Source organism: Physeter macrocephalus, chromosome 7 (assembly GCF_002837175.3).
Source record: "Physeter macrocephalus isolate SW-GA chromosome 7, ASM283717v5, whole genome shotgun sequence".
Classification (NCBI taxonomy): Eukaryota; Metazoa; Chordata; class Mammalia; order Artiodactyla; family Physeteridae; genus Physeter; species Physeter macrocephalus.
In genome coordinates this window covers 18,603,608-18,625,487 of record NC_041220.1, presented here as the reverse complement: position 1 = coordinate 18,625,487, position 21,880 = coordinate 18,603,608, and the positions used below count along the sequence as shown (strand labels likewise).

General features: G+C 33.3%; 1 protein-coding gene across 4 annotated transcripts in view; it reads right to left on the bottom strand.

The window, feature by feature from the left end:
* Positions 1 to 21,880, bottom strand: part of RAP1GDS1 (Rap1 GTPase-GDP dissociation stimulator 1) — a 161,182-nt gene that overhangs the window by 41,626 nt on the left and 97,676 nt on the right. For 3 of the 4 annotated variants that reach the window (XM_024126566.3, XM_007109654.4, XM_024126565.3), the window contains exons 5-6: positions 15,769 to 15,915; positions 3,090 to 3,218 (exon numbers count right to left, since the gene is read on the bottom strand). In XM_024126566.3, coding sequence (XP_023982334.1) covers positions 3,090 to 3,218; positions 15,769 to 15,915 — 276 coding nt within the window. The remainder of the gene's footprint in view (positions 1 to 3,089; positions 3,219 to 15,768; positions 15,916 to 21,880) is intronic. The other variant, XM_007109653.4, reaches the window with a different exon arrangement.

Below are 21,880 nucleotides of genomic sequence, written 5' to 3'. Positions count from 1 at the left end.
TATCCCCTGCATCGGCAGGCGGACTCTCAACCACTGCGCCACCAGGGAAGCCCAGCTATTGTGTTTTTAATGTTCTAGCTTTTTCATTTCTTCCTTTTCTTTAAAAATAGCATCCTGTTAGTTTCATGATTTACAGCATTTTTCTCATTTATCTGAGCGTGTTCGAGTTTCCCCCACCCCCATCCTGCAGAGTTTCTATTTCCTCCGAGTTACCTTTTTTTGTTTATTTATCTTCCATTTAGAGGCTGTCCTCACCTCTCTACTTGTCTGCCACTGATTAACTGGGATCTAAAAACTGATTAGGATCTATGAGTAGGAGTGGCCTTGTTTTATTTATTTATTTAATTTTTTACACAGCAGGTTCTTATTAGTTACCTATTTTATACATATTAGTGTATATATGTCAATAACAATCTATGAGTGGCCTTGTTGACTGAAGATTCTCTGTAGGTCAGATGGCCCTTTTGTAGAGAAACTCCAACATAAGTATCTTTAAGTCCATGTTCTAGAGGACAAAGGGGATCATTAAGCATACCTACCTTCACTTAATCTGTGTTCAGAATGGTACTCTGGTACCTCTTACTTCATTTAGGCTGATGTCCCCAGTGTACAAACCCTTTACTTTTAGTCTCTCCAGAGAGTAAACACAGTCTTCTGCTTAGATGGGAAGGGCTAGTTACCACAGTATGGGAAGGGAAAGGTGGTTTAGAAATCTTGATGCCACCAAATCCTAAACTTTTTGAAGATTCCAAAGAGCAAACTGGTTAGTTCTTGGTTTTCCAATTCAGGATTTAGATTTCAAAGTTTTGCTAAGTGAGTTACTGCTTGCTTTTCTTTCCGGGCTCTAAAAAATTTCTGTGTTATCCTCTTTACTTGGTCCCCCCTCCAACACCGCTTCCTTTTCCTTGATGGTTTTGCATTTAAAAAAGAATCTCTTTTTTGTAGTTTTAGTTGGTTTCCAGAAGGGAGTGAAAATAAGTGCAGATTTTCATTCTAACATCTCTAACCCCCAAAATACTAATATTTTAAGTAGACAATTTTATTTATAAAAGGTTGTGGAGCCAAATAAAAAGGGGAAAAAATCCCATTCTGCTTAATCTATAATGTTAAATAAATCTGCAAACTTTAAAATTGGATTCATGCTATAATTGTGAATATCGAAAAATTATGTGTGCACATAAACTAGGACTGAAAGAGAATAAAAAGATAGAGCTGCACATTCCTTTTCAGCCCCCAATTATGAAATAGTTTGCAGTTGTTTAATTATTTTATATTTTGTCTTTATATCTTTAGTGAGCAAAACCACACAAATTTCTATTTAACATTTTTATTAAGAAATTTTGACAAAAAGTAACTCTAGCATTTAATGATATGCCATATTCAGAAGTGTGTGATATAAATGTGATATGATCTTGATCTTTACCTGTGTCAATAAAATAATACTAGGTGATTCGCTAACTCATGGGCAATAAAGCCCACACTGAAAAGAGAAAACATGTATCCTGGGGCATACATGTTTTATTTCAGTGTTGATGTATAACCTAGCTATTACATGAGCATAACAGACTCATGATATATACTCTAGAAGTCTTAGTAAATGAAGAAGTATTTCTCTTTTATACTTTCTTTCTCCATATGGGGTAAGGGCAGTAACAGCTGGGACCAGAGTATGGAATTGGGCCAAACTAAATTGGGTGCATATCCATCTTTTAATACAGACCCAGGTCTCCCTGTTTGCAGAATAGAGGTGGTCTATACAATTTTCCAAACAAATCCTGACACCTTAACACAGGTAACTCATATTAAGTGGTGTCTGTCTCTGTCACAAAGGTTATGACATTATCAGGGATTATAACATAATTTCTGTTTTAATTCTACAAACTATACTAAACACAAACTCCTACATTCCATTTTAATAATGGAAACTAACTTGTAAAACAGTAAATGAATGTTCTTTCATTCTTGGCCTTACTTGAATGATGGAAATAATGAGACAGTATGAAAAAGAAAAAAGCAGAAGAGAAGACAAGAAACATTCACAAATGCCAGGAGATGACCCACTGAATAAAAATGACTTCTAAAAATTAACTCTGATAAATAATCCCTATTCCCTTAACTTGAAGTCAAAGCAAAAGTAAAGTACTGAAATCAAGATTTTAATGTGAGTGTGCAAGGAGATGAGCTTTCAGTTAGAAAAACCAAGGTTAGAGTCCTGGTGCTTCTGTTTATTTATTTATAAAATGGGGATATTAATAGAATTGATTTACTCGTTTGATGTAGCTATTATTTTAGCTATGATGAAACATCATTTGGTTTCACTGTCCCCATGGTGAACAATTTATTATGAACATGGTTGTGGGGTAGATTTAGACCAGGAGTTGTAACTTTCTATCAAGAATTATGGGGAGGGAGGAGAGAAAAGAAGAAAGGGTTCTATACATGATATAGAGAAAAATAAAACAGGGAAAAGAGATGGGGGTGCTGGGGTCATCAGTCCTCCCTCTCTCAGGGCTGGGCTGTGTTGCCAGCACTGGTCTGTTTCTGCCCACCTTCTGATTTTCAAGGATTTCTCATTTTTTTTTCAAATCCTGTTACAAACATATTCTTATGAAAAAGTTCTCTATTATTTTTTTGGATTTTGTAAAAAGAGAGGGAAGAACCTTAGTCAGCTAGATTCCTTTTCACCTGATAAGCAAATAGTTTATACAAAATGTAATAAATTATGAGGTCCTTATTTTTGCCCTGGAAATACAATTCTTGATTTTAAGACCATCTCTCACGTTAAGAATACTAAAGTCAAGTGGAGATCATTTAAAATATTCAATTCCATTAAATAGTATACAAGTATAAACTTTAAACCTTAATACATAAAACAATTAGGAAAGCAAACTAGCTCCAATTATAAACAATACAATCCTAAGATGTAATTGGATCTACACTTTTTAACATTGAAACAATGTATCTACAATGCTTCAAAAAAAAAAAACCTAATATAATCTAAACAGATTCCCAGGTTAACCTCTAAAGGAAGATTTATTATAAGTACATTAATAAGTTAATTACATTTGTGACTCATGGCTAGGACTTACCAAGTTCTGCTAAATTGCCAAATGCAACAAGACACATTTCTGTAAGAGCTGCATTTTGGCAGTGGATGCCCAGTAATTTAACTAAGGTAGGAATAACACCCATGTTGATAAGCTGAGCTTGAAGGGAATCTGTAAAAAAAAAAAACAACAACAAAACAAAACACAAAAAAAATGTTTATGTATTAAATGGACATTAGTAAGAAGAAAACACCTCTTATTCTCCCTATTGCAAACTCAACACTACTTCAATTAGAGTAAAGCAAGATTAAGTCCACTCAGATAACTGCCTTGAAAATGTTTAAGACATTAGTTCAGAAGAGTTGAATTTTAAAACTTTTTCAATGATTAAAAGAAATTTAGAAATGAAAATAATTCAAATAAGATGTCAAATCACTAATTTTTTTTAAAAACATGGTCTTATATCTTTACAGAGCAGGTTTTAAAATGTATAAATAATTAAACACTACCACTGGTTTTTAAGTTAAAAGGTTAGACAAAGTAACATTTGCATTACAGGAAGTCACAGAGTATATGAAAAGCGTTAAGAAAAAAAGCAATTTTAATAAAGACTAAGACAATAAAAATCTTAGAATCCCTTAAAAATAGTTGTTTCATAATAAAGAATGAAAAGTATATAACACACGCAGGTTATTGTTTATTTGCAGCAGAGTGTTCTTTGATGACTGTTAGGAAGGAAAGTAGTTTTAACAAGGAAAAAAAATTCTGGTTACTTAAAGTATTTTTCTTTTCAAAGTTTTATTTAATTACAGTGACAATCATCTTAGTAAAGAAAAGAAAATTTGACTTGAGAGGTAAAGAGAATGAGGTCAATATGGCTTTGTCATCATTGCTTGCCTTCATTTTCTAAGAAACTAATTGGTTTTAAAGTACTTAATATGCCTTGGATTTCCACAATGGCTCTTCATGAACAATGATAATAGAATACCTATAGTAGTAGAGTTGAAGGTAAATAAACCAAAATGAAAACCAGAAGTACTGCCTCTTAGAATAAGCTAAGAAGATAGACATAAACACTCACATGCCTATGCAAAACACTATTGCTGTTAATAACTGGTTCATCTAAAGATAAAGGAATGCCTTCAAAATTTTTTTCTTTTCCTTTTAAAAATTATATGCCATTTTCAAGTTAATAATTTTCTCTAGATTCTTTTAAGTTACCTACTTGGAATCTAAAGATTAAAAATCCTTTTCTTACAGAACACATTTTCCTCATAGCATGCATCCCTTGACGGAGTTTGCGTACTAATCTCTTTGTCACTCTTCATAGTTAGTTCTTAACCATCAGGAAAGAACATAAAGGCAAGGTTGAGCTGTCTCACATGCCAATTGATTACTTGCCCGGAGGTCTCTGTACTTAATTTTTCCTGCTTTTAGAGTGAAGTATGAAGAGACAGCCAACAGAGGCTTATCAGCCCTGAAAACTGACGGTAATTACGGATATTATCTGGTTCGGCTGTGGGGACCATCTATACTAAAAAGGGGCCTATTACCAAAACAAGAATAGGAAACAAGGCCTGAGACAAAGTTAACTTTACATTTAGAGTTCAAATAGTCTAAAACAATTTCAAAATTTGCAATGGAATTATGAAGTCTGTTCTAAAAGGAGACAGATATAAAAGAACATATTCAACTAAATGATTTGTTTTTATGCTTTTGATGCTAAATATTTTTTCTAACTCTACAATTTAGTAATTAATGAATGACTCACAATACTTATATTATCTTACAGGTAAATTACTTGTTATACCTATAGTATTATATCTATTATAGTATTATACCTATGTGTTATAGTGGCAGAATATTGTATTGTGGTTACAGTATTTTTAAAGATCATGTACCAAGAAGCTTTCCAAATTAGAAATTATTTTGGTTACTTACCGGTAGATAGAGTTCCTTACTATTGGACCACCTCTGCAGATTCTTGTTCTTTAGCAGTATTTTAAACTTTATTTATTTATTTATTTATTCATTCATTTTGACTACCTCTTCAAATACTGCAGAGCTACGGAATCATTAATTTTCAGGTACGTAAGCGTGAGCACTAGCGCATGCATTGAGTGAGTCAAACTCCACTATATGTTTGCATATATGTAAGCATCACACACCCCCTCAGTACTATTGGTCCAAACTATAAAAATCCAACAGTCCAGGGACATTAGAGGAATAACAAAATTTGTGGAGATAACTCAACAGGAGAATGCCACTTAGATGTTCTTCATGTTCTCTTAGCATCTCTAATGGTCTCTAATTTTACAATATTATGAATTTTGGTTCCAGGGATAAGAGGGACAAAAGGTTAAGAAATATTACAGAGTTTCATACAATCTGTGGCATACAAATTGAAGCAGTAATATTTGAAATTGTGGTAGATCAGCAGAAAAAGTAGCAAAGCCCAATGGCATATGGTGTGAATTGCCATAATTCATGAAAATCACACTGCTTCGTGAAAATGTGTTTTCAAGCTACCCAGGAGCCAAACTGATTGTATACTCACATACAGCACACATACCACACACAGCTAAAGAGAAAAATATATAGTAATCCAATGGACAGACCTCATTTTGGACCACTTGGGTGCTTTCTTTTATATCCATTTCTATGATGGTAACTAAAACAAAAATTATACTCAAGTAACTCTAAAATCTGTTCATACCAATTACAGGCAAGTCATTCTCCTTTGATAATGGAGGCCCAGAAGAGGGAACTTTACTCAAACAGGTTGGTACAAATTTTCATTTCAAGATAAGCAAGCATCCTAGAACATGGTTCTCAAAGTGGAGTCCCCAAAACTCTTTCAGAAGATCACCAGGTCAAAACTACTTTCATAAAAATACCAAGATTTGATATGACTTTTTCACTGTATTGACATTTGCACTGATGGCACAAAAACATTAGTGGGCAAAACTGCTGGGGCATTAGAATGAACGCAGTCAGTGGCCCCAAATTGTATTAGTAGTCATTGTATTCTTTACCATCACACATTCACAGTAAGATAAATGCTGTTCTCAGCAATTAAAAAAATTTTTTTAAAAATTATTTTTCATAAAAACATGCTATTTATCTTAACCTATAATGGTAGGTTAAGATAGTAAAATGCAATACTAAATAATTTTAAAAACTGTCTTCACTTTAATTTCCAATATAGTAAATATTGATAGATATAACCCATATATATAAACAAAAATTCTTTGAGATCTTCAGTAATTTTTAAGTGTCTAAAAGAGTTCTGAGATCAAAAGTTTAAGAACTACTGCCAACAAATTACCTGATTTTTATAGGAATTGGAAAAAACAATATGGAAAAAGAGATTCTGAAATTCAATGATATGCTTGGCAGATGTGACAATAGAAAAAATGTAAAATTAAAAGCACAGTAGGAATCCTAGATTGTGAGGCTCAGATATTTTGAGCGAAATAACATTAATTAAGCACCTGAACATCTCATTTTGCTTATGTGAGCAGAAATTCTACTTAAGCCTAGGAAAACATTTCATGATTAGATCTGTTTGCCTATTTCAGTTACAACTTACTGTTATCAATAAATAGTTTTTTTGAGGGTTAAGTAGAGGTCCTGTTTGTGTGGAATAAATTAGTATTAGTATTTATTGCTGGAAGCAAATGATTAAGTTGAATCACTTTTTCTTATTGCCCAAAGAAAGCTTTGAATAGACTTCAAAGGATAGTAGCTGACACTCATGCTATTGTGAATGATATCAGGAATATGACTTTTAAATTAAAGACTAACTGGAAGAAATCCTTAGAACCAGAAATAGTTCACATTCTCTAGATTTGAGAAAATAAGCAACATAATTCAAGACTGAGACTTTTTGCATCCTTCAAAGAATACCAGCAACTCCAAGGGAATGTTGTCAGAGCTCAACAAACACAATTCACAAAAATGCAACCAAGGCCCATACACAGCAAACACTTATGTGTGAAAGACAGTCTTTAGAAAGCACAACGTCATAAATGTCTGAAGACTTTTAAAAATTGCTCCTGACACACAACACAGACAAATACTGACCAAAATACAGAATTACAAAATTACATAATATCAAGATGACACAGGCCCTGCATGATCTATGGGGAGGAAGAGGAAGAAAGGCACTGAGGGGGTGCAATACAGATGCATATACAAAGGAATATAAGGCAATCAACGCATGCGCTGGTGTGAACACTTACCTACCTACATTTGAATTTCAATGGTTCCAAGTTCTTCAGGTCACACACATGGAAACTCCAAAGAATGGAGATCTGGAGAGAAGATCTCAAGTTGAAGAACCTTTTTCCCCCTGAGTTTTAAGTTTAATGTTTTAAACGTTGGTATAGATTTAGGTCCAGAAATGTATGCCAAGAATTGCAGTAACTCAACTGAAGTTATGTTGATCAATTACTAAAAAGAATAGGTTTCTTAAGAAGATTATAACACGTTTATCTTATTCGTAAGAAATGGTCCTTATAGACAATAAGCTTATTGATAAATAGGACTTAATGATGAAACTGTGTCAAAATAACACACACACAATTCAAAATATACAGTCTCTACATTAGTATGTATATTTGGTATGTATATTATTTATAGTAGAAAGAGTACAACATTTCCTATTTACAGGATTGCATAAAAACCTCATCTACAGTCCAATTAATTATATACAGTTGAAACAATAAAAACAAGCAAATGTAAACCCTGATGAGAAGTTCTAATACAATTTGGATAAAAATCATTTGGGCATAATAAAGATGGAAGAAAACTGCCCTTTACTAATGGCACATCTATATTTCCAAAAATATATAAAAAAGTAAAAATTAGAAATGAGGTAATAGTGAAGTAGAACTTGCAAGCTGAAGCAAGTTGCAGCTCTATCTATTATAATGTTGAAAAGTAAACTGACTTAAATACAGCAACCAAGAGAATGGTTTGTGGTTAAAAACTTTATACATACACATGTGCAGGTGCAAGACTTCCTTTTCAGTTACTTATGACTTACTTTTTGTTGATTGATCAGGAAAGTGAAGAATTTTTATTCTAAACCTAGTGCTGAGATATAAAACCAAAAATGTTTAAACTGTTTAAAATTAACTTCAAATCAATGATTTTGAAAGGCCTATTTACACAAAACCTGCATTATATGGTTGTTTTTTTTTTTTTTGCAGTACGCGGGCCTCTCACTGTTGTGGTCTCTCTCGTTGCGGAGCACAGGCTCCGGATGTGCAGGCTCAGCGGCCATGGCTCACGGGCCTAGCCGTTCCGCGGCATGTAGGATCTTCCCGGACCGGGTCATGAACCCGTGTCATGAACCCGTGTCACCTGCATCGGCAGGCGGACTCTCAACCACTGCGCCACCAGGGAAGCTCTGCATTATATGTTTTGCACCCAGATTACCTCTATAATTTAAGCCCCAGGTTATACATTTCCATGACAAACAGCCATTTCAAAGAAAAAAAAAAGAATCAAGATTCATTAGTATTGAGAATATGAGAGGTTTAAAAACAATACATTTACACATTTCTTGCTTTCTAAAAGTTAACAATAAAAAATGAAAAAGTTTTTTTCTGGGTTCTGAAAATAAAAGTCTCTACAGAGCAAAATTTCCCTTTCGTAAAAGTTCTAGAGATAACTGACAAAAGTACATGAGTGACTATGATGTAAAACACAGCAACAATGAAAATCCTCAAAGCAAATCACAAGAGAAAGGAAAAATGTTTTATTATTCTTAAGAGGCCTACCCATTTGCTGTTCTCAATCCAGTGACACCTAGAACAATTATGTCTTAGTCCAGCAGATAACTTTTTCCCTAGACTCACTTCAGGTTAAATTATTTACTACAGATCAACTCTTGTTATAATGAATACTGCTACAAAAATTTCTACATATACATCTACTCTGATTTAAGAAAACGCTGTGCTTTCATCTCAGAAACAAACTGGTCTTTTAAAAGTTAAAATTGTTTTTTGTTTTTTTTAGAAGAGGACTACTGCCAGCTGTTGCTTACGTAGCTCTTATTGGGAGAAATAAATCCAGTCTCGGCTCTCATAGGGCATTGCTGAAAGGCTACATCTATAGTAAGTATAAATTTAAGCCTAAATTTTTGTATAGCAAATTGAGCTAATTGCCAGGTTAATTTACAGACAACATGTATATCTTATAATCACATGCGCTTAAAAAACATGAAAATTCTGTTTTACCAAAGGATTTACTGGTTTTAACAAAAACCCAAATAATACTAGTTACCCTGGAGCATTTACAGACATGTATATCTTATAATCACATGCGCTTAAAAAACATGAAAATTCTGTTTTACCAAAGGATTTACTGGTTTTAACAAAAACCCAAATAATACTAGTTACCCTGGAGCATTACTATGATTAAATTTTTTACATTTTAAAAATTCATAGAAGTTATTTGCAACACACAAACTGTGTTAACAAGAAATATCTATATAACCCAAAGATTTCTAATTTCTTTCGAAGAAACATTTTTCAAATATTTAATTAAAATTTTTTTTCAGTAAATAAAATATAGGCAGTTTGCTGTTAACTGGACTAATTTGTAGTCAGAAAACAGGATTACTAATTTTTACACAAGTTAGTTTACATATGATACTTTTCTGTCCTGAGCTTCTCACTGAATGAATATTTTAAATGGTCTGAATTAAAGATGCACTGATATATGGCCAAAATCCATTATTCATCTCTGGCTTTTGCCTCAGCTCTTGAAGGTCAAACACCTGAAAGCTTACTTCAATGTCATTTCTAGCACCGACAAATTTGTGCATACTCAATGATCATGTGTTTGATACCATCATATTTCAACCAGTGTAACATCAAAAATAAAAACAAGGCCTGGTCTTTCAGTTTTATCTTTACTATCTAAATATTCATTTTTAAATATAGGTAAGCATTTCATGTACAGAGAAAAATCTCCCAATGTGTTTCACGTGTTGAAATTCTATTAGCTGAAATGTAAATGTGTATTTATACTGCAATATTAAAATGTGGCAGTAACTAATGAGGGTGAAAGGCTATACAAATGTAAAAATTAAATCAAGGCAGAATAATAGAGATTATATTATCTACTCTCTTTATAATTTACAACAAAAATAAAATGAATGTTAGTTGTTTTTGATTTTTAGTTACTTAATTCCATTCAGGCCATGAATCTTTCAGGAAAAAGTCCAATTTGAGAATTCTTTACATCTTATGAGGATGAGTTAAAATCAGAAAGCCAACTCTGCCTCTTTAAATTTTCACTATGAGAAAATTCTTGAAAGTAATATTCAATAACATCCATGATTAGTCATCTTCAATCAAGACATAAAGCAAATGAAGAAAAACATGTTAGAGAATAAAGAACCCCAAACATATTTTGTTACTACACTGTCCCCAGTTAAAATTGATTCTTTAGTATCACAATGCTAAATGCACTGTCACGATTATAAAAATAATCCAGAAGCTGAAAATGCTGCAAAGAGTATTATTTCTATAATATAATGCCAAACTTTAAATCATTAACAAAAAAAACTATAACAATCATTTCATTTTTTGTGTGATAAAATTTCCAATTCTTGCATTTAGAAGTTCATTCTATAATGGCCAAAGCTGAATATTAACGCTAATACTTGTCTATGTGGAATTAAACCAAAATATGCATTTGGTACACCTCTACTAAAAACCAAGTTCTTAGCCTGTCCATTAAATAACAGCATTATTATAGTAATTGTTTAGGAGGATTATGATGAAGAGCTAACCTAGTCTAACTGGTCAAATTTAATAGGCAGAATTAGCAGGAGGCACAGGAACAACTAACTGCTCTGTACGTCAATAAAACAATTTGTTTAAAATGACATTTGTAGCAGAACTTCATGAATGCAACCTACTTCAGATTGATTAGAAAGCTCTGTTGGACAAACAGTAAAAATTCAGAAATTTTTTAGAGAGAACAGCAGTTAGTAAATAAAGAATTCTAATATTATTATTTTTTAAAACCTAAAAACTTTTCAGGGATACAATAAGTCTTTAACACACCTTAACATACTAGAGTACTTTAATTTGACAAACTGGGCTTCAAAAGATATAACTTAAAAGTACATCTCCCATGCTTTTATGAACAGAAAATACATGAAAATAGTATATAGGAAAATTATAATTAAGAAAAAAAGACAATAAATTGCAAAAACACTTTGTTTTGTCTTTCCCCCTTAAAGTTAGGCAAATAGTCTTCAGTGTTTAGGAAATTTATGGAATTATTAACTAGCTTATACCCACAGTAAGTAAACTTTGGAACTAGTTCCTCACTCATGCAAAGCAAATCATTTCCTAAACATCTAACATCTAGGAGGTATTCTTTCTTACCTGTAATAAAGTAATACCAAAACATAAACAAGTAGCTCAGTCCAAAGTGCATTTTTAGTTTTTAATCAGGATTATTCCTTATTAATTTCTATTCTTCCTATTTTAAATATGAAGAAAAATCAAGTAAGCCAAGTTATTGGCTGAGTTCACTAGGAAGAGTATTATTAGAATTGGGAAACTGCTGGTTGAAATGAAAGGAGCTAAAACTAATTACATATTAAGTGATCTTTAAATTAGAGGAGAGAAGATACTTTACAGGCCTATTTTAAACAACTGAATTTAAGTACTGGGCTTAATACTTAAATTCAATTGTTAAAATGCTCTGATACTCCATGCGCTGCATTTCTTAAATCACACAGATGGTCTCCCTTCAACCATAGTTCAGTTATCATAAGTCCGTGTGGCAAATAAATGTGAGAATTATCAAGAGAGTATTGCAGACAGATTTCAGGAACCATAAAAAAAGAGAAATTACTCTTTCGATAAGAAGGGGTTATTAAGATACCACAGAAAAATCAGCTCTATTTGTAAAAATCATAGGTATATACATATATCTATATATATACATACACATACATATATCATATATATGATACGGGTCACATGAAGAAGTCCATCACAGACTGTGTGTATTATGTTAGTCACTTTAGAAGGGCTCACTTGCCCACTGCTCACCTCCTGCTGTGAGGCCCGGTTCCTAACAGGCCGTCGCAGACCGGTACCGGGGTTGGGGACCCTGCTGTAACTACATAAAGAAAATACAGGAAGTTCACATTTCCTCAAATTGAACGTCAAACTGTCAATACGCTTGTCTCTAACCACAACTGTCAAATACTCAGAATATTTTGGAGGGCCACAGAACTGAAGAGTGCTTTTTCGCCATGTGAAAAACAGGTATGATTCTTCCCCAAAGGAAAAATTTGAAATGATTTTTACTAAACAAAGTTTCGTTTGTTATTCTAGTTAAATATGATTTTATTTAGCAATATTAATGACAACTTTTCTAGCTAAGCAATTATAACTTTTTCTATTCAGCTATTCAAACTTACTTGTCTGAATACAGAAAGTTTTATTTGCTTCACCAGTGGGGAAACAAAAGAATATATCTAGCTCATAGCTTAAAGTCTTGAGCTGGTTCAGAAGTTTTAAAACTCGTGAACCTTGAGTTTTTTTTTTTTTTTTTTTTTTTTGTGGTATGCGGGCCTCCCTCTGCTGTGGCCCCTCCCGTTGCGGAGCACAGGCTCCGGACGCGCAGGCTCAGCGGCCATGGCTCACGGGCCCAGCCTCTCCGTGGCACGCGGGATCCTCCCGGACCGGGGCGCGAACCCGTGTCCCCTGCATCGGCAGGCGGACTCTTAACCACTGCGCCACCAGGGAAGCCCGAACCTTGAGTTTTATACAGTTTTATCAAAGGGTATAAAAATGCCTTTACTGAGTGTTTTCATTATAGATATCTTTCTTGCATGTGTTTAAGAAACTTGATTTCCTATTTAATGTATTCAAAGATTTGATATGCTCAGAGTTGTCCACTATATGGACAGGAATCAAGATATCCTAAGTCTCAGACTGGTGTCAAGCCACCTTTAGGACTAATAAACAATTTGAAAATGTTCTTATTAGACAAACTATGTTGGTGGGTCTTTGTTACCATTTCAGTACTTTCTTATCTCTCTGTTTAAAAAAATTTTATCTATGAAGCTAAAGAATAACTCCCTAACTACAAATGAGGCTTAAGTTATTGGGCCCAAGGGTAGAGTTAATTTTTCCGTTAGAGTAATAAGGAGGTATTTATCACTCAACTATTCTACTCAGAAACTAGCACAGGCTTGTGTACTGGAATTCAATAGTAAATACACATAAAAAGGAATTTCATTTATCAGTGCTAATAAAAAGTGCCTCCTGAATTTCAAAAAACTCTACTGCTTTTTGGCTCAGTGACTCATACAGGTGGACAGGATCAATACCAAATGATCTTAAGTTAACCAAGAAGACCTAACATTATGTTGGAAAGTCTTTCAACACATATTTTAAAGAAAAGAGTAAGTAAATAATTGATACAACAACAAAGATGCTTAATAATTATGCAAAACAAAAAAGGATATAATTTAAGTTAAAGAGCATTATGGAGAAAAGGAACCACTTCACAAACTATGATCCCCATGACAGACAAAAGTACAAGGAAGCAGAGGAAAGAAGATCGTCACAAGTCTGGCATTTGTTCCTTTAAAATACTAAAGATAAGTTTACTTCTATTTTATCTAAAAAGTTTTGAAAGCTGCATTCAAATTGCAGCTTTTAGAATAATGGAACAAAAACACCACTGCTCGAATAATGTTCTGAGAAAAGTTAATATAGCTTTCTAAAGTATCTAAGCTATTTCTTGGGAATACTTGCACACCAGGGGAAAAAAAAAAAAACCTACCCTTACAAAAGAAATGTATCACACATTTAGACCGTGCACTCTGCGTGCTGTTAACATTACCTTCTCAGTACACCTCCCTACACAGTGTGACACCCTATTATAGAGACTCAATCACAATCTCCTTTGGATTAGAATTAATGATGTTTTTGAAGACCATTTTGCCATTTGATAAGCTTTTGTACAGATTTTTGAAGAACTTCCTCAAAGGATAAACAACTAGTTTAGATGCATAACAAGCCTAATTCTTTTATATCCAAAGGTGCCATGATAACTTCACAACTAGTTTCTTTCACTTGTCTTTCTAAACCATCCTCCCACTTAGCTTTGTCCCAGTTTCTCAGGTGTCCAAGCCTAAATGAAGCTGAAGAAAAAGGAAGTGACATGAACAACTGGCCAATGATTTCTTAATGCAATTCGGATACCTGTGTATTATGGTCAAATTTCAATTATTTAGGAACTGACTGTTCATTTTGTAGATTACCCAGATAGATGAATTCTCCTGTTCATATTTAGGACATTTTCTCTTCAAAAATGATTCCACCAGAGGGTAAGAAAAATAGAGGTAACTGACCCTATAAAGACTACATTTGTTACTAGCTCAAGTTTAACAGGCAAGCCATTTGATGAATAAGAACTATTTTTTATTATTATAATGGATAACTTTAATTCATAAGTTTAAAACTGGTGTTTCTTGGAAAGGATGTGACCTGAGGACACATTCTGTTTAGCCTGTACAGTGCTAAAGAAGCAAATGTAATCCACCATTTAAAAACAGATGTCACATGAAAAGTTAAATTTCTAGCTTCCTCTTCCCACCAGATGAAAAGATTTGGCAGTATGTGGCCAAACTGCCACACAGAAACAACTGGCTAGAGGAGAGTAGTAGCTCTCCCCTTTCAATGGGACAGGACTCAGTCCCCACCATTTGCTGCTGTCACTAACACCAAGGTCAAATGTCAGTAGCCATTTGTTATTGATGTTTACCTTTTTTTTTTTTTTAATTACTGAGAATATTTCTTTGGACTCATGAAGAAATAAAAAATATACCTAAAGGGCCATGTGTTTCTAGGACACATGAAAGAATACTATTACATGTTCAATATACAAGTAAAATTGGTCTCTGCCAGAGACTACAACTTAAAATGCCATGATGAAATAAGCCACAGAAAGACCTTATTTGTATTAATTCTAGGAACCTACCAGAATTTGAGTGTTTTACCATGCAGTAATTCATAGAATAGATAGATGAATTTTTTGTGACATTTAAAAGTACAATGAAGCCTTCGTTTCACCGTTCTTATGTTCATTTAATTAACAACCATATAGGCTATCTGAAAATTGACATGTTATTTGTTGCTGGGTTCTAAGAATGTTTTACAGTGAAAAGAAACTTCTGCTTACAAGTATTTATTAAATTTCTAAAATCAAATATCTGAACTTTATTTTTCTAAGGCCAGATTTCATTAAAAGATATTTTTATTGTTGTAAGTAAGTCCAGTATCTAGAGAAAATAATTCTATTTATATAGACAGTGTTTATGTTTTAAAGCTGCTCCTGGTATTAATATAAAGTAATAAACATGAAGGTATTTTAACGTTGTATATTTTTTAAATGTTCACAGCAAAAAATCTTAAACCATACCATTATGTTGTTTCTTGTTTTTGTTATTGATTAACATGGACAACCCTTCAACAATTAGTCCCATTTAGTAAATTTGACCATTTTGTATTTTTAAACATTGTTATTTAATGTTGACTAATTACTAATTTTATACGCTACTTATCAATGCTTTGTTCATAATTTTTCTAAATAGTTTTGGTTTATACTACAATAATGATTTTTAATTTTTCCCCCACAGATAAAGCAAGTTTTCAATTTTGTTTACCATTCTCATTGCTATAGTTCATCAGCATGCCACAAAAGACAGTCAAGAGCTTCTCATTGGCGGGATCTGTTTTACTGCACAGTGACCTTAAATGGTCAATTACAATCTGTGCACCACCTGCTTGGTCAACTGCACTTCTGCCCTCATCTGTAAAACAAAGAGTCAAATTAAAAAGAAAAGAAAAAAGAAATGTACCTTACAATTTCAAATACAAAACATAACAGTTATTCCTTATTTAGTGAGTAAGTAGAAAATAAAACTAAGTAGGGCATTAAATATGACTTTTTGGAAAACAAAACAAATAAACATGGAGATGGGGGTGGGATGGGGAAAAGAGACAATCACTTTTTAGGAGAAAAATGATTATTCTCATTGGTATCATATAGGAACTTAAAGAACTTCTGTGGGTCCTAAGATTTTATGACTATGACATGTGAAATATTCTGCCTCCTCTTTCACAGATGACAACTCTGTGTAAGAGAAAAAAATAGGAACTAATATTCCATTGGAATTTTTTTTTCTCAGCTTGGAAACCACTAAACGTATTTTTCTATCAGTGGTTTCAAAGTCAGTCATTACCAAAGATAACCATTTGCAACACAGCATAATTTTAGATTATAATATGTAATTCCTAAAGATTAGTACTAGGGTCTTTTACTGGCATTTTCAATAGTACATAAGCATGTTCCCTTTTTCAATTCTTAGTAGTTTGTGTTTCATTTTTCCTTATTCTCTCCATTCAAGAGCACACCAATACACTTCAACATTACAACCAGTGGTCAAACAGTCAGACATACCTTCTATTATGTGTACACCTACACTACATAGAACAGATGTCATTTAATTGTTGGAACATATAAACTGCTTTAAAATACTTTCTAACCCTTGAACATAGAATTGGAAAGAGATGAAAGAAAGACTATGTCTTTCTAAATGTGACTTCCTTATATAAAATACGATAGACTCTAGAACAGTGCTATCCAATAAAAATATGAGAGCCACAAATGTGAGCAACCTACATAATTTAAATTTACTAGTAGCCACATTAAAAACATAAAAAGTGAAAAATTAGTTTTAGTAATATATTTTACTCAATCCGATATATCTAAAATACTGATCACTCCAATACACAATCAATATACAAATTATTAATGAAATATTTTACATCTCTGCTTTGTAATAAATCTTTGAAATCCAAGTGTATTTTATATTTTACACTTACAGTTCCATGTCAATTTAGACTAGCCACATTTCAATTGCTCAAGAGTCAAAATGCCTAGTGGCTGCTATACTGGATCTTGCAGCTATAGAAGCACAACAAAAGGATCAGTAAAAGAAATGGCTCACAAAGGACTTAGAGCTATGAAATTAGTTAGTAAATGAAAGATTTTCATTTTCCTAATAAAAGAACTGAAACTAAGGTCACATCTTTATAACTGTTGCTGAACCATATTAGAAAATGAGACAATACATATCATTTCCTGTGGTAGAAATACACACACACAACTTATATAGCAGGGCTTCATAAATACTAGCTTCATAATTTTGCAAAATTTTAAGGAAATCCATACTAAAATGAAACAAAACAGTTTTGTTCACTTAAGTTTTGTGTCACGTCCACTTGGCTTTATTCTATGATTATACAGATGCAGAAAAAGACCCTATGCTAATTAGCTAATAAGATCACAGAAAATTCTTAAGTGCCAAGGTAGCTAGTCACATGAGCCGGCCAAGTACATTGGTCACATCTCATTTAGAACTCTAATTTCTAAAGTTTTCTTTTCCAGTAACATAAATGTAAATTATCTAAATTGTTGGGCAATTTGTAGGCGGATCATGTCAGAAAAAACTAAATATTAGGATGACAAATCTAAGGGTTCAGACCTTCAATACTATGCATATACAATACATATCCCATCCCTAAATTGCAAAGCTCAAATAGTTTTTGATTCTAACTGTTGAGTAAATATGGGCTTTCAAAATATAAATCGTGTATGCTTAGAAAGCTAAGCTGGCTTCCTATCAACACTCAAGTATTCAATATTCAAAACATTAAATAATTCAATAAATTTTAATACAAATTTATTCAACAAATTTGTTCATCAAATTAAATAATGCAATAAATAAGAACGAAGCTACAATTAAAAGGCAAATTACCTACTTGTGTTTCAGAACCACAGTATTTCGCTTCCCTTCCTTTGCTTCCTTCTTCGTTCCCTTCCTCCCTCCCTGCCCTGCTTGGACTACAAGATAGCTATGTGTTATCAAGATTTGGCTGAAGAGCATAAGTTCAATTTCAACAGTAGAAATTATTGATACATTATTACCAAATTTGAGAAGAAAAGCAAAGCACATATAATAGAAGATATCTGAGTCAAAGAGAATTTTATTAAAATATTTTAAAGAATCTGAAGATACAAAGAAATAAATAATAATGCTTTTTTTTAACTGGAGTATAGTTGCTTTACAGTGTTGTGTTAATTTATACTGTACAGCAAAGTGAATCAGCTATATGTATACATATATCCCCTCTTTTTTGGATTTCCTTCTCATTTAGGTCACCACAGAGCACTGAGTTCCCTGTGCTATAATGCTGTGTTCCTTTACTCTACCAAAACCAGTGAGTAAGTTTTTAAAGGCATCTTACAAATTATTTAAAATACATATTAGAACATCTGTCATTACACAAGTCCATATAAACTGTGTTTCCACAGTAAACGTAGCCCTATAGCTTTATGTTATGATATTAAAATGAGTATTATTATTGTTCACTTAAAAATAATTTCCAAAAGGTTCCTTATCCTAAACTTTCATATCCCGAATGTAGGCTCACTTTTACCACTTCTGATAATAAGTGACTTCTAATTTGTGAAGCATCCTGAGCTGTCACTTCTAGAAATATAATTTACATTTTTATTTTCCATAATTATGAGGTATCCAACCACTGGAGAAAGTGCAGCCCACCAATTCTTTAAGCCCTGCTACATTCTTTAATGATGACCTGTCACACAAAGTAGTTTCCAGCACAAATACGATCTTTCTTCACACTAGGTAAGAGCGGGGCTTTAAATCTAATGAGATACTGCACTTTAAATCTAACAGGTGGTATTACTCTTCAGTAGTCAAAAAGATATTCAGTAGCCAAAAGCAGGAAGCAATAAAATTTGTATGTCACGTTTAGTATGCCTCACAAATGAGAAAAAAATGTGAACAAGTTGGTATTCCATTACCAAGTACAAGTTACATGCTAAGGCTGAGGAAAGGACCTAAAAACAACCTCTGAATACAACTATCTGATGGGTTATAGTACATCCTACGTTCAGATTTGCTTGTATCTTTCCCCAAATGCCTAGTACACAGCAGGCACTCAATATTTATGGAATGGATGGGGCCTTAGGGTAGATTTTGGTAAAGTTATGATTCACCTTGGGGAGGAGAGAGGAGAGAGAGAGAGAGAGGGAAGGTGAGGGAGGGAGGGAGAGGTGAGAATGAAAATCATTTACTTCTTTTTTAATGTTTAAACCACCACAATATGGTTTGGCTTTGCTTTTTTTGAATGAAATCATGTTATATTCATTCTTTTTGTGCCTTCTTACACTCAACAGTATGTTTATGAAATTCATCCACTCTGTTATATGCTTCTTTGCTGTACAATATTCATTGTATGAACACATAGTAATTATTTGTCTATTCTTTTTTTTCTTTTCTTTTCTTTTTGCAGTACGCGGGCCTCTCACTGCTGTGGCCTCTCCCGTTGCGGAGCACAGGCTCTGGACGCGCAGGCTCAGTGGCCATGGCTCACGGGCCCAGCCGTTCCGCGGCATGTGGGATCTTCCTGGACCGGAGCACGAACCCGTGTCCCCTGCATCGGCAGGCGGACTCCCAACCACTGCGCCACCAGGGAAGCCCCTATTTGTCTATTCTTTTGCTGATTATTACCTGGGTTGTTTTTAGGTTTGGGCTATTATTTATAATACCCAGTTGGTATTGCTGGTTCATAGAATCTGCACATCTTCCACTTTTTTAGATAATGACAAACAGGCTTCCAAAGCCAGTGTACATTCCCTCCAGCAGCGTGTGAGTTCCTGCTGCTTCACTCCTTCACTACCACTGGCATTCTATTTGATTTTTAAATCTGATGGGTGAGGTTGAACCTACTGCAGAATATACAGGAGCAGGTCTTTGCTGACAGTTTCCTTTTCTGTACATTCAATAAGACAGTTAATTTAGTTCAAGAGTATGTAGCATGTACATGGGGAAAAAAACAGTTCACGTTGAGGGAAGGAGAAAAAGAGAGAGATAAATGGATGCATAAATATTAGAATCTGAAAGAAAAAAAATGGAAAGAGAGCCAAGTAGCTACTAGAAGCTATCAAGCCTATGTAATAATATGACTGGATAAGCACAATTCTGGAACTTTTTTATACCCTTGCTTATAGAAAAGCCTTACAATAATATCAGCAAATACACTTTTAAAAAAAATCATTTCAATAATCACCAGCTTTCTGAAAGGAGAATTTAGAAGGCTTAAATCTTTGAAAAGACTAAGGAGGAAGACTGGGGAAACAACACAGTGTTGGATGTCAAAGTGGCCCATAATTTGCAATAGCAAATTTTATCTAAAATTAATTTTTAAAAATAATTTATTTTTATAATCTAAAAGTCTATGTTTTCCATGCTACCTTCCACTTTTGTGGTTTAAACATCACCTTTTTTCATATTTCTTCTCAGAAATTCTCAGTATCATAATTCTATTTTAAAACAATTATGCCTACATACATACTTGATATGTTTTCCTCCCACCCTCTACTTATTTGTATAATAACAAGATCTTCATTCCTTATGCATCTATCTGCTCAAACTACTTATTTCCCACCAGAAGTAATAATCCTCTGTGACATCAGGAGTGGTTGCTGTGGTGATGATTATGATGCAGCACCTCAGAAAATTATGACTACACGAGAGAAATAAACTACAGGAGCTGATTATACTAATAAGCTTTCATCTAAATTTTGTCAAAAATTAATATTGAAAAACACGAGAAAAGTATGTGTTGTGGAGATACTACTGAATAAATTATCTTTTGTGTTTTCAAAGAAGTTTTAGCAATTAAAGAGTTCACTTTTAACATGTTACACTGTCATGGATTTGTGCACTGCCTCACTCACTCTGTTTTCTATAAAAGCATCCTGCACAAATGCTCTGTGTTAATTAACAATGCTGGCTGTGCACCGGCTGCACACACACATTACAGTAAGTGCTAGAGATTTGGTATAATTAAAGATGATATGGAGCATAAAGCTAACAAAGGCTCTTTAGAGTTACTAATAGCCAAAATAAAAGCTAAGGCTCTGAACACAGAGATAAAAATGACTTTTCTTGTACATGTGCTTTAGAGATAATACTATTATAAGTGAACTATGAAGATAAATTATAAACCATATTTTGTTTTTCTTATATTTCAAGTCAGACTTTGCTTAAAGAAATTGTGATGATTAAATATCAGCCTTCTGAACTAAAACTTGGGAAATCTGAATTCCAATTCAACGTTCCCTCATTAAACACTAAAAAAGGTAGATTGAAATACTTTTACCATTTAGTTCAGCAAGACAGTAGCACTGTCTTGGTGTCAACTGTGAATCTTTTTTAAAGATTCATTTCTGACAAGTTCTTGGGTATCTTTACCCCCAAAATCTTTTAGGGTATCCATGAACTTAACAAATATTAAGACCAATCTACATTAAACAATGGCTGTCCAAAATGCAGGCTAAACAGAGAGAAGATGATAGGCAAAATCTATTTCACATATAATTGGTTAAGAGATTAAAGAGGCATAGTACAATAACACAATTTTCATATCTGTATCAAAACTCATGGAGAGTCACACATCCATTCATTGACATCCACGTTGAGAGTGAGAAATTTCCATATCTCTGAGAAAATGTGCTTTAACTAACAATATTAGAATCACAGCAAAGAATGAACAAACTACACAATCTTTTCTTTAACTCTGTAAAACTTATATGCCTTATAAATAAGGACAAACCCTTAAACTATGCTGCACATCTTTGCACACATTCCTGTCACATTACCCATGACGAGCCATCCAAAT